The 25,797-nt window shown below is 38.9% G+C and overlaps 1 protein-coding gene across 10 annotated transcripts in view; it reads left to right on the top strand.

The window, feature by feature from the left end:
• Window positions 1-25,797, top strand: part of INPP4A (inositol polyphosphate-4-phosphatase type I A) — a 95,092-nt gene that overhangs the window by 49,071 nt on the left and 20,224 nt on the right. For 2 of the 10 annotated variants that reach the window (XM_074908461.1, XM_074908516.1), the window contains 12 exons: window positions 897-1,050; window positions 2,007-2,097; window positions 2,754-2,901; window positions 6,358-6,488; window positions 6,833-6,937; window positions 7,727-7,835; window positions 9,492-9,509; window positions 12,151-12,334; window positions 13,676-13,894; window positions 15,030-15,303; window positions 18,754-18,786; window positions 24,706-24,878. In XM_074908461.1, the coding sequence (XP_074764562.1) occupies window positions 897-1,050; window positions 2,007-2,097; window positions 2,754-2,901; window positions 6,358-6,488; window positions 6,833-6,937; window positions 7,727-7,835; window positions 9,492-9,509; window positions 12,151-12,334; window positions 13,676-13,894; window positions 15,030-15,303; window positions 18,754-18,786; window positions 24,706-24,878 (1,639 nt within the window). The remainder of the gene's footprint in view (window positions 1-896; window positions 1,051-2,006; window positions 2,098-2,753; window positions 2,902-6,357; window positions 6,489-6,832; window positions 6,938-7,726; window positions 7,836-9,491; window positions 9,510-12,150; window positions 12,335-13,675; window positions 13,895-15,029; window positions 15,304-18,753; window positions 18,787-24,705; window positions 24,879-25,797) is intronic. The other 8 variants (XM_074908477.1, XM_074908499.1, XM_074908492.1 and 5 more) reach the window with 8 other exon arrangements.

The raw sequence follows: 25,797 nt of genomic DNA, 5'->3' as shown, positions 1-25,797 counted from the left end.
GTGTGTTTAAAAACCAGCAAGATTAGGGTTTTTACCCTTCTTTATTCTCTGGCTCACTCACTCACTCCCCTCTCAGACATGTTCATACAATGTCAGCTTTCCTCCCCAGCAGGGAGATGGCTGGTGGTCTGGGAAGGTGAGACAGAAAGTTGTGTCAGTTTGTGCTGTGCTGCTGCCCCACTGTTAGTGGCCAGGTCCCTGGGAATCTCTGGCATTTGTTTCCACAGCACCCTGATTTCCAGGACCTTCCTCCACCTTGAGGATCTTTCCTCTATTGAGAATCTTCATTTCTTCCCTAGACCACTCCTTTTCCAGATCCTTCTTTTTAGCATCAGCTTTTCTTTCTGGAACATCAGGATCTCAGTTTTCCTATCTATATAGTCTGTCTGCAGAAGCACAAGATGTGATCAGCCTCCTAACTAGTGGCCTTGACTAACTTCCCAAATCTTCCACTTCATAGAGATGTTCTACTTCTGTTTAGTGCATGTATTATCAAAACTTACCAGTTGCAACTGTACCAGTGGCAGCTAGCAAATAGCAGACTTCTGATTGAAAGTTCAGTTTCAGACATTCGCACACACACACACATCTGCAGGTACATCCAATTATCTTCTCCCTGTTAATGTTCACAATTTAAGCTGCTTTTTGCCTACAACAGGTTAATTTTAAAATCTAAACTCCTTCTGATTTTACAGAGGTATTGAAACACATGCATGGTTTTAGGTTGCCTTCAAATAGGTCTATACAGCATCTCTGTGGAATGAGGAGAGTGTTCTGCTTTTGGAATAACACGTTATAGAAATATGTAAAATCAAGTTGAAAAGCTTCCTATTTAAAATGTTCATTAAGTTTGAAGATTAATAGCCTTTTATAAGTGTTCCCTTGTTGATAAACAGGTCCACCTCCAAAAAAATCTCAACGCAGAGTGTTTGTTGCAGGTCGGCTGAAAGTGACCGTGTAGGTAACATCACAGTTATTGGATGGCAAATGGAGGAAAAAACTGACCAAAGGCCTCCGGTGACAAGGTCACCTGATACAATTAATGGAAGGGTGAGTATGAGCATTGTATCAAATACAAAAAACCATGGATTTATGGCTGGCATTGAAATAAGCTAGGTTGACATCTGTCAACTTTCCTGTCTGTTTCAATATTTAATAGTTCATTACAAGTTCAAAATACTGTAAAGAGCAGCATAATGGTATTGGAGCAGTTTTGTATTTTGCAGAGCTCTTGGTGCTCATGTCTGGGGTTAAAAGTCTGGGAGAAAATTTTAAGCTTTAGCTTCAAGTGCTCATGCCCTTCATCAGAATAGACCTGCAATACTGTACGTTGGTGCACTCGAGACATTGATAACTGGTTTCACAAAGGTGTGGTATTCCAGTTCACATTGTGAATTAGAAGGTGATATTAAGCAAAACTGTAATGGGGATGCTCAGCGAATTTCCAGAATTTTCACAAGCAGCTTAAAATATTTTGATTAAACTGGACAGGTTACTTAAATACTGGAAATTTTTTTTTTCTGATCACCAAAAATTTCTCTGAGAGCAGATACTTAGAGTGCTTTCTCAGTCTAGACATATGTTTAATTCTGTAAACCTTGTGTTCTGAATATCCTGGTGATTATTGCACTAATATCAGTGTGTCACAGTCATAATGTGGATTAGTATCATTTTGTTTCCAGGCAGACCTGTAGCTGCCACCTGTTGTGCAGTATCTTTAAGGACTCTGGAGCTGTACTAATGTAAAGTAGTTGAAGGGCTGATGAAAACTTTTACAACATGTTGAACTGTTCAGTAGAAGTAAATAGGAACGCTTAGATTGGTGGGTTTAAGTGGATTTATTATTTCAATCCCCAGTATTTTTTGTCCACAGTAAACATATTTGAAATAATTATTTTAACCATGTGTTGAATATTCCTTTCAAATCTGTAATAGGGTCATCACTGCCTATTGCCCTGACAGTGAGGTTTTATTCTTTACTATTTTTGTTTTTTGTTTTTGTTTAGACTGTGTTGCCAGTTGATGAAAGTTTGACAGAATCTTTAGGAATCAGATCCAAATATGCTTCATTACGGAAAGATGCACTACTGAAATCTGGTAAGCTGCTGTCGGCTGTAACTAGAAAGCTTTAGGCATCTGTAGAAGCTAATCTTACTGTCTGTGGCCCCAGGGCTTTTAAGCAGATGTTTCGTTTGAATAGGAACAGGCTGCTGATTGAGCAGCCCTTTGAGGGTCATACAAGAATAAATTATTTTATCATCTGTACTATTTTGTATAGTAAAAACAGCAGAAGCCAATTTGTCATTGACTGTAGTGTAAAATTTTCCATGCAATTTGCCAGTCTATTCCTAAGCAACCATTGGGGCATTAGAGGAGGAAGAGAGGAAAGCAGTTGCTTTAAAAAAAAAAAAAATTATTGAAGAAAGGTTAGTTTTCCAGCAAATGATTGCATGAGTGGAGAATGCACAGTACATTAAAAAAAAAAAAAAAGGTATTTCAAAAGTTGAATAGATATTTCATTTACTTACCAGTGTTTTAAATCATTTGGAGGCTTTTCCTGCAAACACTGGAAGAATGGTCATTGCAGAATGACCATGTTTGAAAAAGCAAGACTGATGCCTGGTTAATCCAGATCTTTACAGCAGTATGTTACAGCATATTAGTGAATTGAAGCCATTTACTTGAAGAAAAAGAGACTTTGTACACTTTTATCTCAAACCCTATGCTTCAATAACATGATTTTTTTTCTTTAGTGTTTGGTGGCGCCATTTGCCGGATGTATCGCTTCCCAACCACTGATGGAAACCATTTGAGAATCTTGGAGCAGATGGCTGAGAGCATCCTGTCGCTGCACATCCCTAGGCAATTTGTGAAGCTTCTTCTGGAAGAAGATGCAGCAAGGTGAGTTCTGGCTGGTTTACACATGCAGTAATAAAGCAGTGATATGGCTGTTACTGAATTACCAAGGAACGTATCTGTGTTAGTGCACAGGGGTGCTGAAGAAAAAGTAGTAAAAGCAGCAAGTTACTAACTGTACAGTCACAATGAATAAGATTTCATGTCAGAGTATAGAGTTTGTACTTCAGTGTATGTTAACATGAACATACAGAGGTGCTGAGGGGAGAGAATTGTTGGCATAGTGAACACTTTGAATCATACTGCAGTTAACTGCACTTAGGAGTTATCTGTTCCTCTCACAAAAGTATTGATAAAGCCACAGAATATATTATTCCATAGTTGTGTGACTGTATTAAAACCAGCACATTAGAATAAATTATCTTTTTATATATATAATAATTTGTATACTTCAATACACATCAGGTTTTAAACATAATTTAGTTTTAATATAAAGAGAAAAATGAAGTTGAATTAAATATAAAACATATCTCAGTGTTTCATAGGTGGAGGGGAAGTCTGCATAGATGAGACAGCATAAATGAAAGAGTAATAACTCCAGCTGCTGAGACTTTTGAGAAAGGAACAGAGATGACACAGAAACCAGCTGAGTGGAATGAGTAATTAGAGTAGCAGACGGGGAAGGAAAACCTGAATCACTTTGAAGGTGAACTTTGAAAAAGTCAGTTGACTTCTGTGCTATGAAAGCAAAGCAAAGATAGATGACATGAGCACTGACTCCACTCAGTGAGTTGAGATGGCTTGGAGAGTCAGAAGAGTAGTTTTGAATGGAAAACAAACAGAATAAAAGCAAGTAAAATGAGACACTGTAGGACAATAATAACTTCACTCATTTATGAGTTTTACTTCCCTACATTTTAAGGCTTTGGTTTGCAAACATAATGGTTTGTGTATTCTCTATTAAAGCCAAGATTAGGATGGTAAAAAGCTTTAGCTGTTTTTTTGAGTATTGGGGTTTTATTTTGGCTGTGTTTGAATCCAATCCTAGAAACCTAACTAAACCTAACCTTAATTAAAAGTAAAACTATCTAGTCCTCTCATTATCCTGTATTAATACATTTCAGTTCCTTTGGGACCTAGTGAAAGAAACTCACATGTTAATCCATACGAGCAGGCAGAAGTAGCCTACGGTGCTTTTGGGTATTTTCATATTTTGCAAAAATGATAAATTCTCACAGGAAGATGTCAGTGACTTTTTGTAACATATGGGAGAACTAATGCATGACGTGACTGTTTGAGTTTCCAATGGTCACATTAATTTTTGTCTTGTTGTTGCCATTGACTTTTGTTTTTTAGTGACATACACTTAGTAAGAGTAGTTAGATTCTAGAGAGTGAAGTCTCTATCTTGTCTAGCTGTCCTGCTACAACCTTGATGGAGGGGACTTGGGATATGCCATCACACATTTAAACGTGGGTTATTCATTGGTTTATATCTTTGTTTCTCTACAGCTTTCCTCACAGTATGTTTAAAATCACCTATTCATTATGAGATACAGCCATAATAATGTAAAGAGTTGGCAAGCTTACCCTTAAGATGCCATCTGTAATGGATGTAGTTTGAAGACTTGAAGATAATAAGAGCAGAATTTCGGGTGAATGGGGAAAAAAGATGTGGCTTTCTGTAAGACTGGACAGTGAAATTTCTTAAGGTGTTAGCCATGAAATGTGACTGTTCAAAGGCTCTTGATAAGCGTAGCGAAATTGGTGGATACATATTGTATACAGTTGTGAGTTAATAGCAGCCCAGATCATTGCTAATACAACTTTGTATGCTCTGAATTGTGTGGCTCAAAGGTAAATACAACTTTGTGTAATGAGCAAGAAATACTCCCTTCTCTCTTTTCAGTCGAGGTGACCCTCAATGACATGCAAGGACACACTTTGTATTCATAGGATCTCTCAGATTTGGCCAAGTGCTCTTTTCTCCATTCTCTGTGCTGCAGCCCAGAGAAATGCCGGACTGCTACACAAGCACAGCTGCTTCTGTCTTAATGTCCTGGTGACTTTTAAAATGTCCTTGAATAATCACGACTGCTGTCTCTTATATAAAGCTCCTCTGGGCCAGAGCTCTTTGAAAGGAAACATCTAACAGGGGGGAATATTTTGAATACCTCATTATTTATGGCATGCATATCCCCTGCTGTCTCAGCCTGATGGGACAAACAGTAAACTTGAAGCATTAAGCTGTGAATTTACTTCAGGATGACCTGGGCTCAGAAGCATGCCTAGTTTTAGGCAGAGAGTTTGACAAGGTCGATAATAATAGCATCTTACGCAGAAGCAGTTTACAAGATGAAACTGTAAGTGTCTTTTTCTGACTCACTGATAAACATAGTTTACAGTGTTGCCTATTGGTAATTCAATGATGGTTTTTCTTGGAAATTTGCTTCCTTTTGATAATATCCTAAATACTGTGGAGTGGGAATTGTTCTGTGAAATGCTGTCCTACTAAATTATGTACAGACAACTGATTAAACCTATGGATTAAAGTGATTGAGAGAACTGCAAAAAGAACTGCTAGATCCTTTAGAGAGATGCTTGTTTTACTTTTTCTGGGGTAATGTGCTGTTGAATAGTGTCTGGTGTTGACTTGTTTCCTTTTCCCCTTCTTCCTTTATTCCAAATAACTTCTTAATCCAAGAACACAGTCATAGAAACATGATGTGAAATGTAGTGTATATTTTCTCAACAGTGCTGTAGGGGAACAGTATGTAACACAGGATTCCCATGTGTGACTGAAAACCTAGTGGTCAGGTGCAGTGGGAAGGCCAGGGGTTTTTCTGGTCATATCTAGGGGTATCCAAGTGTCCTTTTTTCCATGTACAGTGAAACTTTCCTAAAATCCTGAATCTCAAATGAAGGTTTTGTTGGCTCATCTTTTGTCTCTCCAAACCCTTACTAATGTTTATGCTTCTTAGGCCTTCCTTCCCTTGAAAACTGGTGTGTAGATACCTGGCCAGCGTGGATACTCCTTGTACCTCATGTCAGATAGGTGCTGATCTCCCACCTAACCTCTGCCACAGTTCTGATTTAAGAGCCACCAAAGTTCAGTAGTGTGTCCTAAAAAGATCTTCATTGTTCCAAGTCACCCAATATGACAACAGTGCCCATAATCTGCAAATCATTATATAGTTTGAGTGCTCCTGCAGTAAGGTGGGAAACTTTGGTTTTGGCTAACACCTAAGGGTCCTGAGGGAACATGGTGTATTTTGCCTGTGACGAACCTACATACCTTGGAGTAGATCTCAACAGGTGTGCTTTGGGATGTTTTGAAGCATCCCCAGTCTGGTGAGTAGGTTAGACCAGAGTGAATTGAGAATGTGTCATCTGAAGATGGTGTTACATTGCTACGGTGTGAAACTCATTCTTGGTCAAGTGGACAACGGAGCTAAACACCTCTTCCCCCCCTCCTTTTTTTTTTTTTTTTTCTCCTCCCTAGGGTTTGTGAACTAGAAGAACTGGGAGAACTGTCTCCTTGTTGGGAAAGCCTTCGTCGACAAATAGTTACTCAGTACCAAACAATTATTTTAACTTATCAGGAAAATCTAACTGACCTGCACCAGTATAAAGGTGATTTCTTTTTCATAATAATATGATACTTCTCAGCTGTGATTGTTAGTGCTTCTCTGAAATTGTGAACCCAGAATATTTTAGTTAGATGAGTAAAAAAAATGCTATTATTAGATTTCTTTATTAACATTTATTGTGTTTGCTAATGATCTGAAATTATTTATCTGATTCATTCATTCTCTTATTTTACCCTGAAAGTAAACAACAGTTATGAACAGTAACAGAAAGGTTTGGTGGTTTTTTTCCTTTTCTCTGCTTTACTTTCAGCACGTAGCAAATGATGAATGAAGCTCCTTGAATGTTTTAGCATAAGCAGAAGGTTTTTATGATTAATTTTCTTTCAGGTCCTTCATTTAAAGCCAGTAGCTTGAAAGCTGATAAAAAATTAGAATTTGTTCCTACGAATTTACATATACAGAGAATGAGAGTCCAGGATGATGGAGGATCAGGTATTTGTTTCTTTGTCTCATTCTTCATCCTTATTCTGTTACTTTTCTCTCAATTTTTTTTATTTCCATCCTCAATCATATAGCCAAGTTGCTACAAACTACTGTTCTGTAGTACTAGTGCTACTTGACATTTTTGTAGCACCTTCTCAGATTCCAAATTTCTTTTCTAAAGAAGAGGTATAAGTATAATTATTGCTATTCCACAGATGGCAAAACTAGGTTCTGAAGTTAACTGTACCATAGGTGACACATATGGAATATGATTAGTCTGCTATGTCCCTTACAGTCATTTTGAATTGTAGCAGAATAGCAAAGGTTCTGACATGTTTGTTGTTAAGCTTGCCTCTGGAACCATCATGTATGGTTATGCCAAAACACATCAGTTTGTTCACATCAAGCTTATTTCTTCCTAAATAACCAAAGCTTCTCCTTCTTTTAACAGTAATTCCCACTAACCATGGACACACACTTGTCCCATATATCCATGTGAGGGATTCCAGTAGTGGCACGTTTTGTGTAAAGACCGATCGATGTTCAAAGCTTGTTTTTCACTGTTAATCTTCTAGATTAAGAAACAGAGGACCTGCATTCAAGTATGATTCTTCTACCTCAGAAGTATTTGATGGATTTTAAGGGCCTCTAAAGCAATTCAGTTTTGCATGTCCTTCAAAACACTGTCACAAAGTTTTTAAAAAATCACTTTCAGAGTAGTTTTTTAATTTCCACAATTGTTTTTTTCACATTAAAGATGTCAAGCTTTCATTTGTAAGTCCTTTTTGTCCATCTCAGATCAGAACTACGACATAGTCACCATAGGAGCACCAGCAGCTCATTGTCAAGGCTTTAAGTCAGGTGGCTTGCGGAAAAAGCTGCATAAATTTGAAGAGGCAAAGAAACAGTAAGTAGAAATGTTGTGTTAGCTGTTATTGTGCCTTTTTCTCCTGGTCCATTCTCAGTGATTTGGAAGATCACCTCATTCTATGTTTTTGTTGCACTTCATTCCATAGTTCTGCTATACAGTGTGAAGATTATTCCATGTTTTTTTTCCAAAGGAGAGACAAAACAGTTTCTTTACTGATGGGCCCTTTCTAATAGTTGTTAAGAGTGAAATCTTTGATTTTCCTTAATTCTTGTTGGTTCATTTAGCTTAACTATTTTAGGTGCTGGGTTTGGGGTCTGCCTACTTGTGTATTAGATAATTAGTCTGTAGAACCTCCTCAGCTGCACTACATCATGCTTTCAACCTGTATTTTTCAGGAGACTTTTACCAGTCTCATAGCTTCAAGGTCCTGTTGCTGAACTCTTTTTAGTACAGAACAGCTGTGCCTGATAGGCCAATTCCTTACTGACAACTTGGGTTTAATTTTGGGACTATTGTTGGAGGCTTTTTTGCATTGCCTTAAGGTTTATGCACAGATTAGGCTTCTGGATCTGGCCTCACTCTGCTCTACAGGCAGATCCCCACAGTCTACTTGGCCTCCACAGCCCTGTTTTCATGGATTGTCTAGTGACCTCTCTGGAAGTGCAAACCATAGGTAATAGCGAAAGGGGCAGAAATTGGGAAAGTCCCATATGCTAAAGGGAAGGACCTGCATGGCACCCCCTCCAGCTCCCAAGGAAGAGATAATGTTGTCTGGGTTTGCATTACTTTTGCTATTGTATGGAGAATTTAAGGAACAATGAGAGCAGCAGGACAAGGAGTCATTGTAGCTAGGCAAAAGACGACCTTGATAATGCCCTTTCAAAGAAAGGATTTGTAGGATTTGGAGCTGCTGAGAGGACAGAGTGATGTGGGGAACAGGCTCTGCCAACTGCAGAATTAATTTTGGCAGTGGAGAAGTGAATAGCAGCATCCTGTGAACATCAGTTAGATATGTACTGATAAGAAGATGGGTGCAAAAATATGTCTACTCTAATTATTCCTGACTTTGAGTGCACTCAGATGGAACTAGAGGAAACTGTAAACCTAGAAACACTGGTATGCTAGGCTCACCCTTCCTGTTCTTTTGATACCACTGTTGCTGTCTGAAATAACCTCCTTCTGTCAGTTTAGCTGCTGAATATATCTAAGCAATATCTAAGTTCCCATGTCTTTTTTTCTTTTTTTTTTTTCCCACCTTACCCAGTAATTAAGCTGATTGGAGAGCTTAGTTTCTATCCAGTACTTTTCCTCTAAGCTTTACAGAACTGTTTCTTCTGTATCCATAAAAACTGCAGGTTCAACATTTGAAGGATAACTTTCCTTTTAAGTACTTCTTTGTTACCATAAAAGCTAGTATAGTAGAACTGAGATCCATCTTCTCAGTGTCATTGTATTACATAGTTATCATTCAGTTCCTTCTCTTTTCACTGTTCTTGGTGCATCCACATTTCCCCAGAACAACACACAGGCATCTGGCAATCTGTGTTTTTTTGCTTACAAGTTCAATTGTTATGTACCCGCCTTGTTGAAAAGATGACTCAAGTTATTTCCCCAAACATCCTTTGTTTTGTTTTCTGCTTTTGGTATTTTCTAACAATCTGCTAATTTTATTTTGGTTTTTTGTTTTTTTAGCAGTTATGAGGAGTGTTGGTGAGTTTTCTGCTTCTGAGAGTTCTGTAGAGAGGGTTTCTGTTCTTTGGATTGTTTTATTTTTCTTTTCTTTCTTTTCTTTGGCAAAGATCTGGTGTGTTTTAAAGTGTGCAGGGCTTTTTAATGTCATGCATCATGGCATCCCTAATTGTGCTCTAAGTAATTGTATCTGCTTTGTAGAACATGATGTGTGAATGAATTTCATTTCATCTGCAATGTTTGTTTGTAATGAACAGCTAGCTTCCTGGCTTTCTCTGATCATAAGACATTAGAAAGCTGAAGATCAGAACACAAGAATTTTCTACCTTTTTCTCTGTTACTTCCAGTGAAAACTGCCTGGAGAGAGAAACTTTCTGCCAGAGGTGGAAGATAATTAAGATAACTCTACATATTTTTCAATCTTTATGGTGATAGATTGGGCATGGTTTATATTTTTATAACCCATGTCTTCATTTAAACATCTGCACTTAACTTTTGTTTATTTTTCTTCATGTTGTGGTGTTCAGTGCTATGAAAAGGAAACATTGCTTGATTGTTCAGCAGCACAGAAGTTCTGCTCTAAATTACTCATAGGCTGAACTCCTAAGTCAGTGAGTTTAAGACTGTGTTACGGTTTGCTGATACAGTGCAATGAGAGCTGTTCATTTAAAAAAGCATTTGCAGGTTGGAAAGTAAATATATGTGAACTTTACACCATAAATTTTTCCCCCTGATCATCCCAGCAAATGTTTGTCATTAAAAATGTAATAGTTCTAAATCAGATCTCAATATGCTGCATGGCCTTTCCTGCCAAATATGTCTTTATGCATGTTAACCACACTGTCGTGGAAAGAAATTGCTCAGAGGAATTGTCACAAAGATCACCCGTCAGTAGACAGCACAAATCGTGCAGGGAAAGTCCTAAAAGCTGAGAGGAAAGCCCTAAAAGCTGAGATTAATTTGCTGTATGGCATAGCAGTACTGGGGAATGGTTGTTCTCTGCTCCACTCAGGTGGGTGACCAGAGGGACAAAAATAAGAAAACTCTTTTAAGAATCCCTTGTGCCTTTTATCCTTTGAAAACAAATCCCTCACCTTTTCTTGTAATGGAGCTCAGACAGATACTGGGATTAAGCTCCCCCCCCCCCGCCCCTTGCCTTAATATGAGTTAAGGGACAAGAACTGGTATTTGTGGCAATAATTTTAAAGTGTGCCCCATGCAACCCTCGTCTTACCTCACAGACACACTGCGGAAATTAGCACCATTGCTTTAGGGGTAGCAGAGGAATTCACACTCCTCAGAGGTCATAGATCTGAGGTAACCATGCCTGGAAGAGAAACTCCTCTCCTTGAAGTCTCTCAGCGAAGCTGTCTCCCTTGAACAGTGCTGAGATCGGTGCAAACATTAGGTCCTTCTGTGCTGTTACTATGCTGAAGCCATTCATGACTGGCAAAAATGACTAAAATTAAGATAATATACAGTTGGTGTCACCTCATGATTGATGCTATGTCATGAATGGGAATCATGCTTTGTCACAACTGCAGCTGATGTAAAGGCCTCATCCTTGTATAGCTCTGCTGCTGTGAGTTAAAAACCAGTGTATTACCTGGAAAAGGGAGTAGTGGTGGGTAGGCTCCATAGTTAACCAAGAGCACAATTTCAGCTTAAAGTAATTTTCTCAACTAAAAGGCAGCTTTTGTGAACGGCTTTTCTCAGGTAGGATTAAATCAGCCTTTAGAAGTGCTGTTCTCTCTCCAGCAGTTACAGAGGGAGTCCAAGCATCTGTCTTGGACTGGATAAGCAACTTCTGTAGACATCTAAACTTAGGGGACATAAATTATTTTCCTCCACTGCCAAGTAAGCAGTTTTAGTGGAGCTGCAGTATTCCCAATATAAAGATAAGTTTTATTGGTGTAGTTTGCTTCCTTTACTATTTAGAAAAAGTCAAAATTTGGTATTGCTTTATATTGTTACAGCTGAGTTTATAATAGGGAGAGTTGTATCGTGTTCCTAGTTTACTACAGTAAGCGTGTCCTAACAGAAGCTACACCAGGGACCAAGTCCTTGGATTAGCCTGGAGATAAACTTTGCCATTTATGTATCGTGAGATTGCTTTTGCTGGTGTGACTTGCATCAGGCCTGCAATAGAGGAAAGGATATACTAGCAGAAGGATTTTTTTGTTAATACCATAGTGTTTGCATTATGAATCTGGGTGGCATTTCTTTGTTAGGAGGAGTGCAGATTTTCTTTTCATTGTGCTAGTAGCTGTTGTGATAAAACAGGTTTGTAAACCAGGCCTCAACTAAGTGTCTGTGTCGTAAGGAGAGGGAGAGTGGGGAAAGCTGTCTCTGCAAACAGTGGTTCTGTATCTGATGGCAAAATCTATCACTCACGTTCTCCTCCTCGGCAAAACTGTCCCTCTGGTATACCAGCTCTACCCACAGTCCCTTGGGATTAGTAAATCTGCATCTGAATGCCTTCAGTAAAGGCAGAGAAGGCTCTAGGATCATGTTCCTGCTGTGCAATTGCCCACTGGCCTTTCACTGTTGATTGCTAGCTTAGGTAAATTTTTGTTGTCTGCCATTAATTCCCCAGCATGCCACTGTAATACGTGTACCGCTTGATTAATTTTTCCCCTAAAACCAGTCTTTTCTTTTTCAGCACTTCAACAAGTTCCCAGTCTATAATATACATCCCACAGGACATTGTTAGAGCGAAGGAAATTATTGCACAAATCAACACCCTGAAAACGCAAGTCAGTTATTATGCGGAACGGCTCTCAAGAGCTGCCAAGGATAGATCAGCTAATGGCCTTGAAAGAACACTTGCCATCCTAGCAGACAAGGTAGGAGAATAAAGCATTTCTATGCTGAAGCACAGTGTATTTTTTTTCTCTGTCTCTATCTTTAGTAAGTTTTCTTGAAACATCTATTTGCCTTGTTCAGTAGTATATTGTAATGTGTGCAGTCCTAAAGAAAAAGCAAAATCAGACCAGCCTTTAAAATTTGCTGGGTTTTATTTAGGTTTTCTCCTACTTTGCACACTCGTGCTTTTACCTCCTCTTGAGAGTGCAGTGGAGAGCAATGTCCTCTGGTTCCTCTGTTCATTCATCGTATTCCAGAAGTGTGCATTCTTCACTTTCTTTTATACCCTTTTCTCCATAACTGCCTGTTTTATTTTAATGTTCCTCTGAGTCATCTGTCAAGCAGCAGCATCTGGGCAAAAAAGTTAATGAAACAATTCTGTATTTTTCCACTGACAAAATAAGAAATAATGGTAACACAGCCTTTACTTGAATTCTAGTGATGTGAATCACTTACTTCTTGGTGGGTACTAACAGAAGCCAGACTGGACCCACAGCTGCACACAATCTTATTTACAAGGACAAAAAACGAAATACAGTTTTACTGACCTCTTCTGGCCCTGAAGCAGATCTGAAGGTTGTAAATGGCAGTAATGGCCAGTCAGCTTGCCATAAATTGTCCCAGTGGAGGGGGTATGCATACAGCTTTGTAGAGCGCAAAAACCAATGTGACCCTACTGTAACGTTCACTCTAAATGAGTACAGTGTGTGTATAGCTGATCTGTGGGATTTTCTATAGCTGGACAACGTGTATATATAACACAGTAAGGGCTTGTTTGTCTCTTTCATTTCTTAACAGACACGCAGGCCAGATACTTTTCATATTCACATCACTTATAGAAATCCTTTAATACAACACCACTAAATAAGACAGGAAACAAGTTGCATTGATTAATGAGTTATATCTTCAGCCCTCCTCTTTAAGTCTTGTTATGATTTCAGACAAGATGGTGGAGGTTAAGCATGGTCTCTGTTGTGGCAACTATTGTGTGGGGTATAAAAATGTCTGCACGTTGTTACATGTTTTCATCAAATGGACAGTGAAGTGCAAATAAAGGTGAATTGCACATTTATTAGTGAAATTTTCAACAATTGCGAGGCTAATATAGTAGTACAAACTTTGGAAACGTATCATTTGTGTTTTGGTATACTATATTGCTTTTTAAGGCCGTTCTGTAAAATTATTTCGAAGGCACCTTAGAGACTCCTAAACAACAGTTAGTTTCTTTTACAGAATACTAGTTACTCTTTTTAATTTCTGTGAAAGATTATGGTATAACTTGTGTAAAGTTGTTAAAATGTGGGGGATTTATTACTTTTTAGACCAGGCAACTTGTCACAGTCTGTGATTGCAAGCTGTTGGCAAATTCAATCCATGGACTGAATGCTGCAAGGCCAGACTATATAGCATCAAAAGCATCTCCAACTTCTGGAGAAGGGGAGCAAGTGATGCTGAGGAATGATCAAGATACACTTGTTGCCAGGTGGACAGGAAGAAATAGCCGATCTTCTCTGCAGGTGGATTGGCATGAAGAGGAATGGGTACGTTTGCTTAGTGGAATGATGAATATTTTCTTCTTTCTAGTTTATTTTTTTTTACTGTGTTCTTTTGTTTATAAGCTCTGTGACTATATCACCAGATATCCATAGGATGAGTATTTTTGAGGTATTGGTCATCTAGCAAGGATGTTCCCTTTATCCTATGCTCAGTACTCCTTGACATGGGGATACAAACAGCTTTAATACATATTTCTGGATCTCTGAAACAGTGGAAATCATTATAGTGGATATATGGCTTTTCTGAAGTCAGTTCCAAGGGAAAGTAAACAAAGTGAAAAACTGACTGTAGTACAAAGGGCTTTTACACTTCTCCAAAATAAAGCATATTTTGTGCATATTAGCGATACAATTCAGCCTTCCTATTTTTATTTTCATCTAAATATTTAGAACTTGCAGTTCATCTCCATTTTGATTAGGAACAGCATTTTAAAACTTTTTGCACAAACTATTTGAATGGTTTTCCCTACCATGCTGCCAACTGAAATGAGAATTGGGCTGTGTAAATTCTGTCACTGTGTAATATAAACAGAAGTTAATTAAATCTCAAAAATAGTCAAGAGCAATTAAAACAATTATTAATATTGTGAAATATCAATTTTGAAATGAGATACAATTAATTTTGGAACTGGATCCTTGCTAGTTTTCATTGTTTTGGCATACTTTGACAGAGTCAAACACACAGTAATGAGATACGAATAAAGCAAATTCAGTTATTTAGATAGTAATACAATACAGTAATTTTATCTGTTATTCGCTGATTTATATAGAAAAAAAAGATGTGTGATTTTATCCAATTATTATGTCAGACATGATTTTCAAGAATAAATAATAGTGCCAACTAGAAATTGAAATAGAAGTACTTTAAATGGTTCAGCAAATTTACTTAGAAAAAAGCTTTGCAATTTACCACACAAGTCATGTTGCTACATATAGTTGACATGCTGGTATACATGATTTACATATACAGAATTTGTATGTGCACAAATATAAAAACAATAGCCCAGAGGAGACTTTGCAGAGGAGTTCTGACTAGAATCACAGGAGAAAATATTGCCAAGAGATTTGTTATCCAAGGTCTTTTTTCTTTTTAAATTGAGAAAGAAATTTTTTTTTTAAGGAGAAAGTTTGGTTGAATGTTGACAAAAGTCTGGAGTGTATTATACAGAGAGTGGACAAACTTCTCCAGAAGGAGCGCTTGCAAAGTGATAGCTGTGAAGATGTTTTCCAGTGCGACATCAGCTGTACTAGTAAGAAAGGTAATCGGGACACTCGTGCCTACTGGATAAATCCAGAAGATTTAAATGAGACCTCATCATCCTCACCATCTTCATCATCCTCACCACCACCTTCATCCACACCATCCTGTGCATGCCATTCTCTCAGAAAGACAAGTGCGTATGCCAGACACTGCTTCTTGCTGCTGCTCTCTTGCTGTGTGCTGGCATCATTCCTAAGCCTCTGTTATATCTTCCCATGTGTTTTTAGTTTAGTGGTGGTGTTAAGCACTGATGTCAGGCAGAAAGGGCTGGTGGTGTACGGGGAGCTGCTAAGCCCATTACTTATTTTGAAATCCCTATCCCACTGAAATCAGTGCCAAATCCATTGATGACATGGCATTTGGTTTTCACACTGGGTGTTTTAAGCTGGTAAAACTGGTTAGCATATGTCACATACCACCTCTGGTAGCTTTACTGTTGGCTTCAGCTTCTTTGCAGCAATCAAAGCTTATTACAGTGAACCTCTATAAAAGATAAATAAAACTTGAGAGAAGTCCAGGCAGTACAGCAACACTAATGGTCCCAGCTGGGCTGCCAGAACATAGGAGTGGAGCCAAGCAGTCCTATTAGACAGAGCTGAACTTGGATGAACCTACTGGAGTTTAAAGCAAATTTTAACCCAAATTGTCAAAAACTGTGGTGCTGAGAAAGGTAGGAATTGGCAGTGCAAGCTCTCAGTGGAATAATCCTATCAAAATTTGAGGTAACATCAGTGCTGGATTGAGTCCAGCATAATGCCACGAGTGTGTGAATGAAGAGATATCCTTATCAGCTTAGGTTGACAGTTTTGTAACTATGCATTAAATTTCAGAATTATTTCATTTACATATGTACTTGTTTGGCTTATTCTCACATTCTTTACATGTGGTTACTATGATTTGGCCACTTAATAAAGCAGGTGTGCCAAGTTAAGCTATAGAAAGATTGATCTGTGTTTTCATTTCCTTCTTCGTGTTCTGTCTTATCATTTGATGGGCCTTTGTCCTTTATGTGCATCTGTGACTTCATGTCCATTCCATTGTTAATGTTGCAGTGGAAGGCAGTACCTCAGAAAAAAAAAAGCAAGAAGGAAGTTAAAGTAAATGCCTTTGTATTAAAATAAATATTTTTGTATAGCTTTGTAAATGTTACATATGTTTTGCTTAGTATCTTAAATGACCATGTTTTTCTAGATCAGACTGACTTTTTTGTGTATTATAAGGGAAGAGGAGAGTTGGTTCTTGTTTCAGAACGTGTTCACTATTAATCTTTGACTTAATTTCTTCTACCAGTTTGATACCTTTAAATGTTTTTATTTGCTATCTAGTTTATGTGAAGTTTTACATGTATTTACATGAAAGTTTTATCAGTAAGATTCAATGCACCTTCATATCAGTGATTAAAAGTTGTGAACTTTTAATTTTGAAAAAAAATAGGAACAATTTGTGCTGGGTGATACCAGAAGCTCTTCCCAAGACAATTTGATGCTGAAAGCATCTTACAATAATTTTCTTTAATTTTCAGTCGGTCTTTTAAATCTACTCTGGATCTTGACACTCATGCCATATAAAAATGGAATTAGCTGCACTTACCTACCAAAGGTTTTGTTTGTGCCAGGAGTTTCTGTAACCTTTCCCTGCTGTTCCTCCAAAATAGGAAAAAAATCTTTCCATTTAATCTTCAGAACCCGAGACAGAAACATTAAACAAGAAAGGCAGCAAGCTTTAAAGCTAAGGGGCTTGCTGCCATTTTCTAGTGCAGCCTGAGTCTAAGGGCTAGATCTGAAGTCAGCCAATGTGGGATGAATTTAACTTAGAGAAAATCCTGTTTCTTAGGTATCTGGTGCAAACATTATAGATCTTAATGAGCAGTTTGAATTGCACTTGGGAAGTTTATTGTAAGCCAGGGCAAGCTGAGTACTTGATCACATTCCTATCAGATGTAGTTCCTAATTAGTGATCAGTATTTTGACAGAGTAACAGGTTCATTACTATGAAGAAATCTGGTCTTACAGAAATCACTGGGAATTTTCCATTGAGTTACTTCCCCTTACTCCACACCAAACCCAGCCTGTTAAATGATTTTAAAGGAAGGTAGACTAGATAAAAGAAAGATGTTTTTTACAATGCAGGTGGTGAAACACTGGAACAGGTTGCCCAGAGAGATGGTAGATGTCCCATCCCTGGAAAGATTCAAGGTCAGGCTGGACAGGGCTTTGAGCAACCTGGTCTAGTTGAAGATGTCCCTGCTCACTCCAGGGTGGGATGAGCTTTAAAGGTCCCTTCCAACCCAAACTATTCGATGAATTCTCTTTCACTGTCACTTTCCATAACTGATCATGGGAATAATTGAGGGACAAAGAAGATCCTCTCTCTAAGTTCAGAATCAAAACATTTTAAAGTTTTTTCCTTGACGTGGATTCAAAGAACTAACACTTTTTCTGTTAGTAACTCTTGAGTTTTTAATAAATGACACTGAGCAGAGAGGCAGCCAGAAATTTTCTTGAAAGCCATGTAAGAACCAGCAAACCAAGATAATTCCAGAATTGGCAAGAGAAAGGCAGTAGAATGTCATTGAAGGACTTTAGAGGATCTCTCTAGAAATTAATTTTTGTGAAAGAAAATACTACCTGAAATAGTAGAAGGGAGACTTAAGAAATTATTTGAAAATTTATTTTTGGTATAGGCTTGGGTATTCATTAAAATTGCATGGGGGCATATAGCTTCTTTAATGAACGTGATGAATTTTAATTTACTGAGGGGTTTTTATCTGGGATTGTCTAGACCAGCTAATTGTCCTAATGCATACAATTGAATTTGGTATTTTCTGTTGTTATTTTCATATTCATAATCCCTTTACTAGTGAGTCTAGGTATAAACAACAGAAGTTTAAATCCTATTAGCTTAATAAACTACTTTTCATTAATGCAAGACTTGCTATAACAGGGTGTATATTATTTTTTTACTATTTGCATTGCACTGTAGTGTATTTTCATCTGACAGCTTGTTCCTCCCACTGAAGTGAGTGTGGAACACTCATAGGCTTCACTGGTGAGGCTTCAGCCCTTAGTTACACAAGCATTAGATTGTATATTAACTCAGAAATTGTATAACATAAATTTCTAAGATAGCAAAGTACTGTTTCTTTATTACTTTTGTGTTGTGGGTGCCTTAATGTTATTTTCTGTTAAGTGCATTGAACTTACTGCTAGTCTTTTGCTATTCTGTTTAGCAGCCTTACTGCAAGCTTATTTTATAATTGCATTAAACCAGTGGTTCTCAAATTGTGCCCTGTGAATTGCTGGGAATTGACAGTGCACTTGCTGACAATCCACACAGAGCCCCTGAGCTAGCAGGTACTGGCTTTCCTCCAAGTCCCCATCTAGGTGTTCCTCTGATCAGGAACAGTGGAGTGGAGGAGACAGCCCATGCCCTCAGTACCTGCAGGCAAAGGAGTATCTCTGTTGAGCTCCAATTCCTTCGGTGAAAGTGTTTGAGAACCCTGGCATTGAGCGTTTGAGTTGCTTATATTTAGACTATGTTGCTGCTCCTTAATCATGCATGTTGCCCCTCCATTTCTGTGCAGATTGCAGCCCCACTCCGGAAGAATCTGGTCCAGGTATGTGCATTCATGGCTTCTGCTTCTTCTGAAAATTGCAGGGGGTTTGTTCATAATTAACAACTGAACAACCTTGCTGTTAAGATTGACCATTTTGAAATGGTAATGCTCTGCAATATCACGTGAGTTACCTAAGCATATTGAGAAGTTACTATTTCCTAAATAATAGTGGAAGGGGGTATCTGGTAATGTCTCATGTCCAGGTATGGGAGAGCACTTGTTCATGGTCTCTTTGGTTTCTCCAGTTGATGCGTTTTAGCAGCTGGTTGTAGGTGACAATGATTTGAGTTCTGTTCCAAATGTCATTGAAGTCTGTGAGAGTCTGACTTTTCAGACATGCCCTTTCATATGTACTGTTGAGCTGGCCTTTCTGAATGAGAACTTGAGCAGAACACAGAGCAGTCAGCAAGGCTGATGGAAAATCTGTTGTGACTACAAACCAAGCACTGTTGGACATTGTAAATCTGATGTTTCACAGTACAGAATTTGAGACTTTCATCCCACTGTTAGCCTTTCCTCTGTCCTTGTATTTCCACACACTTGCATCTACTGCAAGGTCTGAACAATATGCCTCTGTAATACTGCTCTCTCCCAACTAGATGGCTGTAATTTCTCCCATTTGAGAGCAGTTTAATCTGAGTTCAGTGAAGGTTCAGTCTTCGAACTGTTACAGCATGGGCTCCTGGGTTTAGTGAAACTAATGAGAAATAAAGTCCCAGTGCAGGTATGATTTTCGTCTTCACTAAGTATATTAATGTTCTTCCCAGCTGTCCACCCTCTTTTCTTCTGTCACTAAGAAAGTGATTTTAATCAATAAGAGACTCCACAAGTTTTTAGTGGAACATCCCTTTAGTTTTTGCAAAATATGAATGTGGTGCATAAGTGAATGCTATTCATTTATTTTTTAGATAGGAGAAATTACAAGCAGTCAGGTTACCCCAACTGGGTACCCAGATATACACAAAACTGCACCTTAAACTTAAGTGACTGAAGCTGCAGTGTGGTGGAGCACTTAATACTTACTTCCCGCTGAAGCCAAACGTGACATGACTGTGTGCTTAAGTGTGTTGCTCATTATACTTTGCTAGATCAGGGCTAAGCAGCTGCCACTTTTTTAATAAATCTTTTTTAGAGATTGTGAGTCCTTGCAACCCTGACCTAAACCAAGGGCAACTGCAGGTGCCCAGTACTTTTAATTTATGGATGCTAGAGGTTTTTTAATATGAAGAGACTTAGAATATCTTTTTCAGAGCTCTGGAAGACAGTTATTTTATAATATTGCTCTGAAGAAGAGAGACTCTTGGGGGGGGGAGCAAAAACCTTTCCCACTTGTCATTACATCCTTGATTTATATAGGCCTTATGTATTAGGTTCTCATAACAAGACTTTTTTTTTATAAGATAGTCTGTATAATGTAGAGTCAGAGAAGGTCCACTATGTGAACTCACAGGCCTTCCCAGCATCTCTCTCTTCTCTTCTTTTATTTTTTTTTCCCAAATGCCACATTTCAAAGTGTACGTTAAGGTTGGTCAGCAGCAGTCATAAGAAAAATAGTAAAGACTTATGGGGTGTCGTAGTTTAACCCCAGCCAGCACCTAAGCACCACACAGCTCACTCTTCCCCACTCCCAGCGGGATGGGGAGGAGAACTGGAAAAAAAGTAAAACTCATGGGTTGAGATAAGAACAATTTAATAACTAAAAGAAACTAAAATATAGTAATTTTATAATAATATTAATGAAAAATAATACAACAAAGATAAATAAAACCCAAGACAAGTGATGCACAATGCAATTGCTCACCACGCACTGACAAATGATGGAGCAGTGATCTGCCCCAAGCCACGGTTTGTGTACTGAACATGAAGTCCTATGGTATGGAATATCCCTTTGGCTAGTTCAGGTCAGCTGTCCTGGCCAGGCTCCCCCCAGCTTCTTGTGCACCTCCTTGCTGGTAGAGCATGGGAAATTGAAAGTCCTTAACTTAGGATAAGCACTACTTAGCAACAACTAAGGCATCAGTGTGTTAGCAACATTATTCTCACCTTAAATCTAAAATACAGCACTGTACCAGCTACTAGGAAGAAAATTAACTCTATTTCAGACAAAACCAGGACATGGGGCCAAGTCTGGCCCTTATTTGCCAGCCAGAATTCAGTTGTAGCTGTCTGAGTGGAGACTACAGGATTTGCTTCTTGCTGTACAATATAAAGCACCTAAAGCAAATGCCAGGCACGCTGCCAGTTTGTACAGTGCTGGGTTTTTACATGGAATAACTTCTAACATGAACTAGAAACCTCTGATGAAAAAGCAGGATTTGTGTCCCAGACATACCAACAGCTAGCTTGGACTAGATCTCCAGCTGTTGTAAATCTGTAACAACTTGTTGCATCTCCATTGTTTCAGGCCCTATGCCAAATCATCCTACCCATGAATTTGTCCAGTGGAGTCTGTAATCGTTTCAAAATGTTCTGGTCATCTCCTAGAACATAAGATCAAAACTCAGAATAGGGTCCACATTAGAATTAGTGCCTCATGGTGTTTGAAGGTCCCATTGATTGATTTGATAGAAAATGTACTTTCAGTAATAAAGTTCTGTTAGGAAAACTAACGAGGGGGAAACAGAAGGACGGGAAAATCTAGGTAAAAGTTGAACAATTAGTCCTTCTACATTTATTTAAATGCTGCTGTGTTCCAGACTGATTTGAGCCTGGGAGTGCAATTCCTTTTATTTACTGTTAATAGCAACTACCGTTGACTAAAAAATTAAAAGAACACAGGTGACACCTCTGTGAAATAGGTAGCAAAAAGCATTTAGAATTTTTCAAACTGACAAGGGTTTGTTTCTTCATGGCCCAAATTTTTAAACTAGGAGAATACACAGTACAGAGGATTTTTGCTCATTACCCTGGATGAGCCACTGATTGCATGTGAGTGTTGGGAGAAAAAGACATCTAACGCTTGCTTTATCTTTGGGCAGGCTGGTATACCACCATTGTGTTTTGTGATTGTCACAGATAAACATGTCTTTCAAATGAAGTGCTGCCAGACACACCACAATTTTAAATCTCCACTAAGTTAATAACTATATACATGTACGTATATCCAAGCAATGGGATGATGATATACTGGAAGATCTTTGTGGTGGGCTGACACTGGCTGGATGCCAGGTGCCCACCTAAGCGACTCTATCCTCTGCTCCTCAGCTGGATGGGAGGAGAGAAAATACAATGAAGAGCTCGTGGGTCAAGATAAGAACAGAGATAAGAGAGATCACTCACCAATTACTGTCACAGGCAAAACAGACTTGACTTCGGGAAATTAGTTTAATTTATTACCAATTAAATCAGAGAAGGGTAATTGGAAATAAAAACTAAATCTTAGAACATCTTTCCCCCACCCCTCCTTTCTTCCTGGGCTCAACTTCACTCACAGTTTCTTAACTTCCTCCCCCTGAGTGATGCAGAGAGACAGGGAATGGGAGTTGCAATCAGTTCATCACCCATTGTCTCTGCTGATCCTTCCTCCTCAGAGGGACGACCCCTCACATTCTCCCCCTGCTCCTGAGTGGGGTCACTCCCACAGGAGACAGTCCTCCATGAACTTCTCCAACATGAGTCCTTCCCACAGGCTGAAGTTTGTCACAAGCTGCTCCAGCGTGGGTCCCTTCCATGGGGTGCAGCCCTTCAGGAACAGACTGCTCCAGTGTGGGTCCCCCACAGGGACACAAGTCCTGCCAGCAAACCTGCTCCAGTGTGGGCATCCATGGGGTCACAGCCTTCTTCAGGCATCCACCTGTTCTTGCGTGGGGTCCTCCACAGGCTGCAGATGGAGATCTGCTCCGCTGTGGACCTCCATGGACTGCAGAGGCACAGCCTGCCCTCTCACCACGGGCTGCAGGGACACAGCCTGCCTCACCAGGGTCTTCACCACGGGCTGCAGGGGAATCTCTGCTCCAGTGCCTGGAACACGTCCTCCCCCTCCTTCTTCACTGATCTTGGTGTCTGCAGCGTTGTTTCTCTCACATATTCTCACTCCTTTCTGCTGACTGCAATTATACAGGTTTTTTTGTTCCCCTCTTCTTAAATACATTATCCCAGAGGTGCTACCACCGTCACTGATGGGCTCGGCCTTGGCTAGTGTCTTGGATCCAGCTGGCATTGGCTCTGTCGGACACAGGGGAAGCTTCTAGCAGCTTCTCACAGAAGCCACCCCTGTAGCCCCCTGCTACCAAAACCTTGCCACACAAACGCCATACAATCTGTCAATTCTTTCTGTCATTCTCATTTTTTTATATAAAAGCTCTTAAATGCAGTAAGAGAAACAGTATCATCTGTTTTGCTTTTCAGGTATTCACGGGGCCGTGTTATAGCATCTAATTTATTTTGAGAGAAAAATACTTAATGGAATACAAAAGACAAGCTGTAATTCCTAGCCTGTTCTTTTGAGGTTTCCTGATTTTTTTAATGGCAATGGAACAGAGCCAAACAACTTCTCCTTTGTGTAGTTTATGAGGTTATCTATCTACCACATAGAACAAAAGTAAAAAGGACAGTTCTGTTAATCTTGTCAGTTATGTTTCTGTTAGCAGACTTCCATAGTTCCTCTCTTTGGCTGGCTATCAAAGAAACGTACATTATTATTAGTAGCTCTTAGTTCTGCCTTTGAGTCAAAATCCCAAACAGCTTCCTTTCAGGGGCTTGAAGTGCCCTATTCATGCAGGTCCTGATCTGTATGTTGCCTTGTTCCTATAGCCAGCCGGGCTGAGGGTTGTGTGTGTTCTGTTTGTGAGCTCCAGTGCTTTTTAAAAATAAAACACACTGTCCTTCATTTTAAAAAGAGAAGTGTTCTTCTGTTTCTACCTTACGTTAAGGAGGGCAAACCAAAGCACTGTTCTATTTTCTTTTTATATTGTAGAGAGAATGGATTTTGGTATAACATCTGAATAATTTTTAATAACAGTCAAGGAAATGGGTTTTTAAAATTGGTGGTTAAGACAAAAGATGAAAGAAGGAAAGAAAGGAAACTGAGCTTGTGGGACATTTTAAGGCAGAGCATTTTCTTAAGGAGAAGGAAGGCCCAATGTTTGGGGTACTAAAATAGGATTTTGGCAACCCAGTTTCATTTCTGTGCTTCCTGTGTAGGACCTCGAACAAAGTTCCTCTGTGAAGTATCTTGTGTATTTCAGTGGAACTGAACTAATTCCAAGGATCTGGCCAGCTCCCATCTAAATCACTAAATGTTTCTTGTTAGCTAGCTCTAAGCCTTCAAAATCACACAGCAGACAGAGGACACTTACCTTCATGATATTTTCACCTCTCTACATTATTCCTGTGCTACAAATGAGAAGTAAGAATCATTGTACCTCACCAAGGTGCAACGTGTCAATAAGGTGGTGAGGCAGGTGAATGATACACCTATGAGTCCACAAAAGATCCAAAGGCAAGATATTTAGGAGAAATCTCATTGACAGAAATGGCTAAGCAGATGTTCACTATTTCTGTTATACGATGGACTCCATATTGTCTGTCCGTTTATGCGCTGTGAAAGGGTGTGTTTGAACATGCAGATGCAGTTATATACACGTATGTATACAGATATTCATGTTTCTGTTATGCTTTCCAAATCAGCTATTGTGTAGCCTATTCTGTGGGCCCAAATCTGGGTGCTGTTACATGGTCAGGAAAGTCATAACAGCCTTACAGAGTAAAATTCACCATATTTTCCTCATGTGATAACCACTCTGTAAGGTTACTTAATTAGTAACAAGTAGGGATTAACTAGCCAGCCAAAATAAAACAAGTCCCAAATGTGAATTATCAATACCTTTGACTTGCAACAGGAAGTTTCTTCTTAATGTGTGTTTGTTTGTTTCAAATAAAGTACTTACAGTGCTGCTGATTTTTTCTTCTTTTAACCAGGTGAATGGAGCGAAGCTCTTTATCCCTTGCTGACAACACTCACAGACTGCGTAGCCATGATGAGTGACAAGGCAAAGAAAGCCATGGTCTTTTTATTAATGCAGGACAGCGCCCCAACAATAGGGCTCTGCCTGAGCCTTCAGTATCGCAGGGATGTCGTCTTCTGCCAAACTGTAAGCAAGTGAATATGAATGATTTGATTGCACTCTGACGTGTGGTGGGGTTTATATGAAATTACTGAATTTCATATGAATTTCTGAAAAGATTACTCTTTTCAGAATTTTTCAGATCTGTTCCACTCTTGGGTTTAACACCGTGATCTCTTCCTGCAGATTGTGCTATCCTGTCCTTACTGGTCACTTACATGCATTTGACAATATATAACATAAGTGTCCGTTGGACATTCACTATTTTAGAAAAAATATATTCCAGAACTAGTTTCTACAGAAACAACCATTGCCTTCCAATGCCACCAAACTAAAACCAGAAGTAAGATGTGAAAAAGAGGGAAGAACCAACATGAGCAGTAAGGGTACTCCCTCAGTTACCTTTTGTTGTTTTCTGTATGAAGAAAACCAGCAGGACCTGTGGTTACCTAAGGAGAAAAGTACAGCTACAGGGAGAGAAATGAGTGCTGTTTTTTTAACTAGAAGCTCTGTTTCAGGGCCTGCTGGGGTCTTTTGTGTCAGCCACTGACTAGCAGATGTCTGTACTAAAAAATCTTCTACATTTCTTCTGCCCACCACACTTCTGTGGTGTGTCTACTTCCCCATGAAATCAGTATCTCATTCATTTATTTCAAACAACTTACCTCTTGGATGTTGTTTGGTAGGGCTATTGTCCCAAAATGTAATATCTCATAAATTGAGGGAATTTTTTGATACAAAACTCACTTCATATTGCAGATAATTTTTAAACTCGGTGTTTTGAACATGTTTACCTATCATAAACTGAACTTTAATCCCTTCTGTTTATTTTTGTAACAAAAGTCATACACCTGTGTTCCTAGCATATGGCAATCACTCAGGAAATTCCTTTGTTGACAGCGAATTAAGACTAGTACTGATCTTAGTACTAGGTCTTCAGGACCTT

This window comes from Athene noctua, chromosome 1, assembly GCF_965140245.1.
Source record: "Athene noctua chromosome 1, bAthNoc1.hap1.1, whole genome shotgun sequence".
Lineage (NCBI taxonomy): Eukaryota > Metazoa > Chordata > Aves > Strigiformes > Strigidae > Athene > Athene noctua.
The sequence above is the reverse complement of the archived record's forward strand: the minus strand, read 5'-3'. Positions and strand labels throughout refer to the sequence as shown.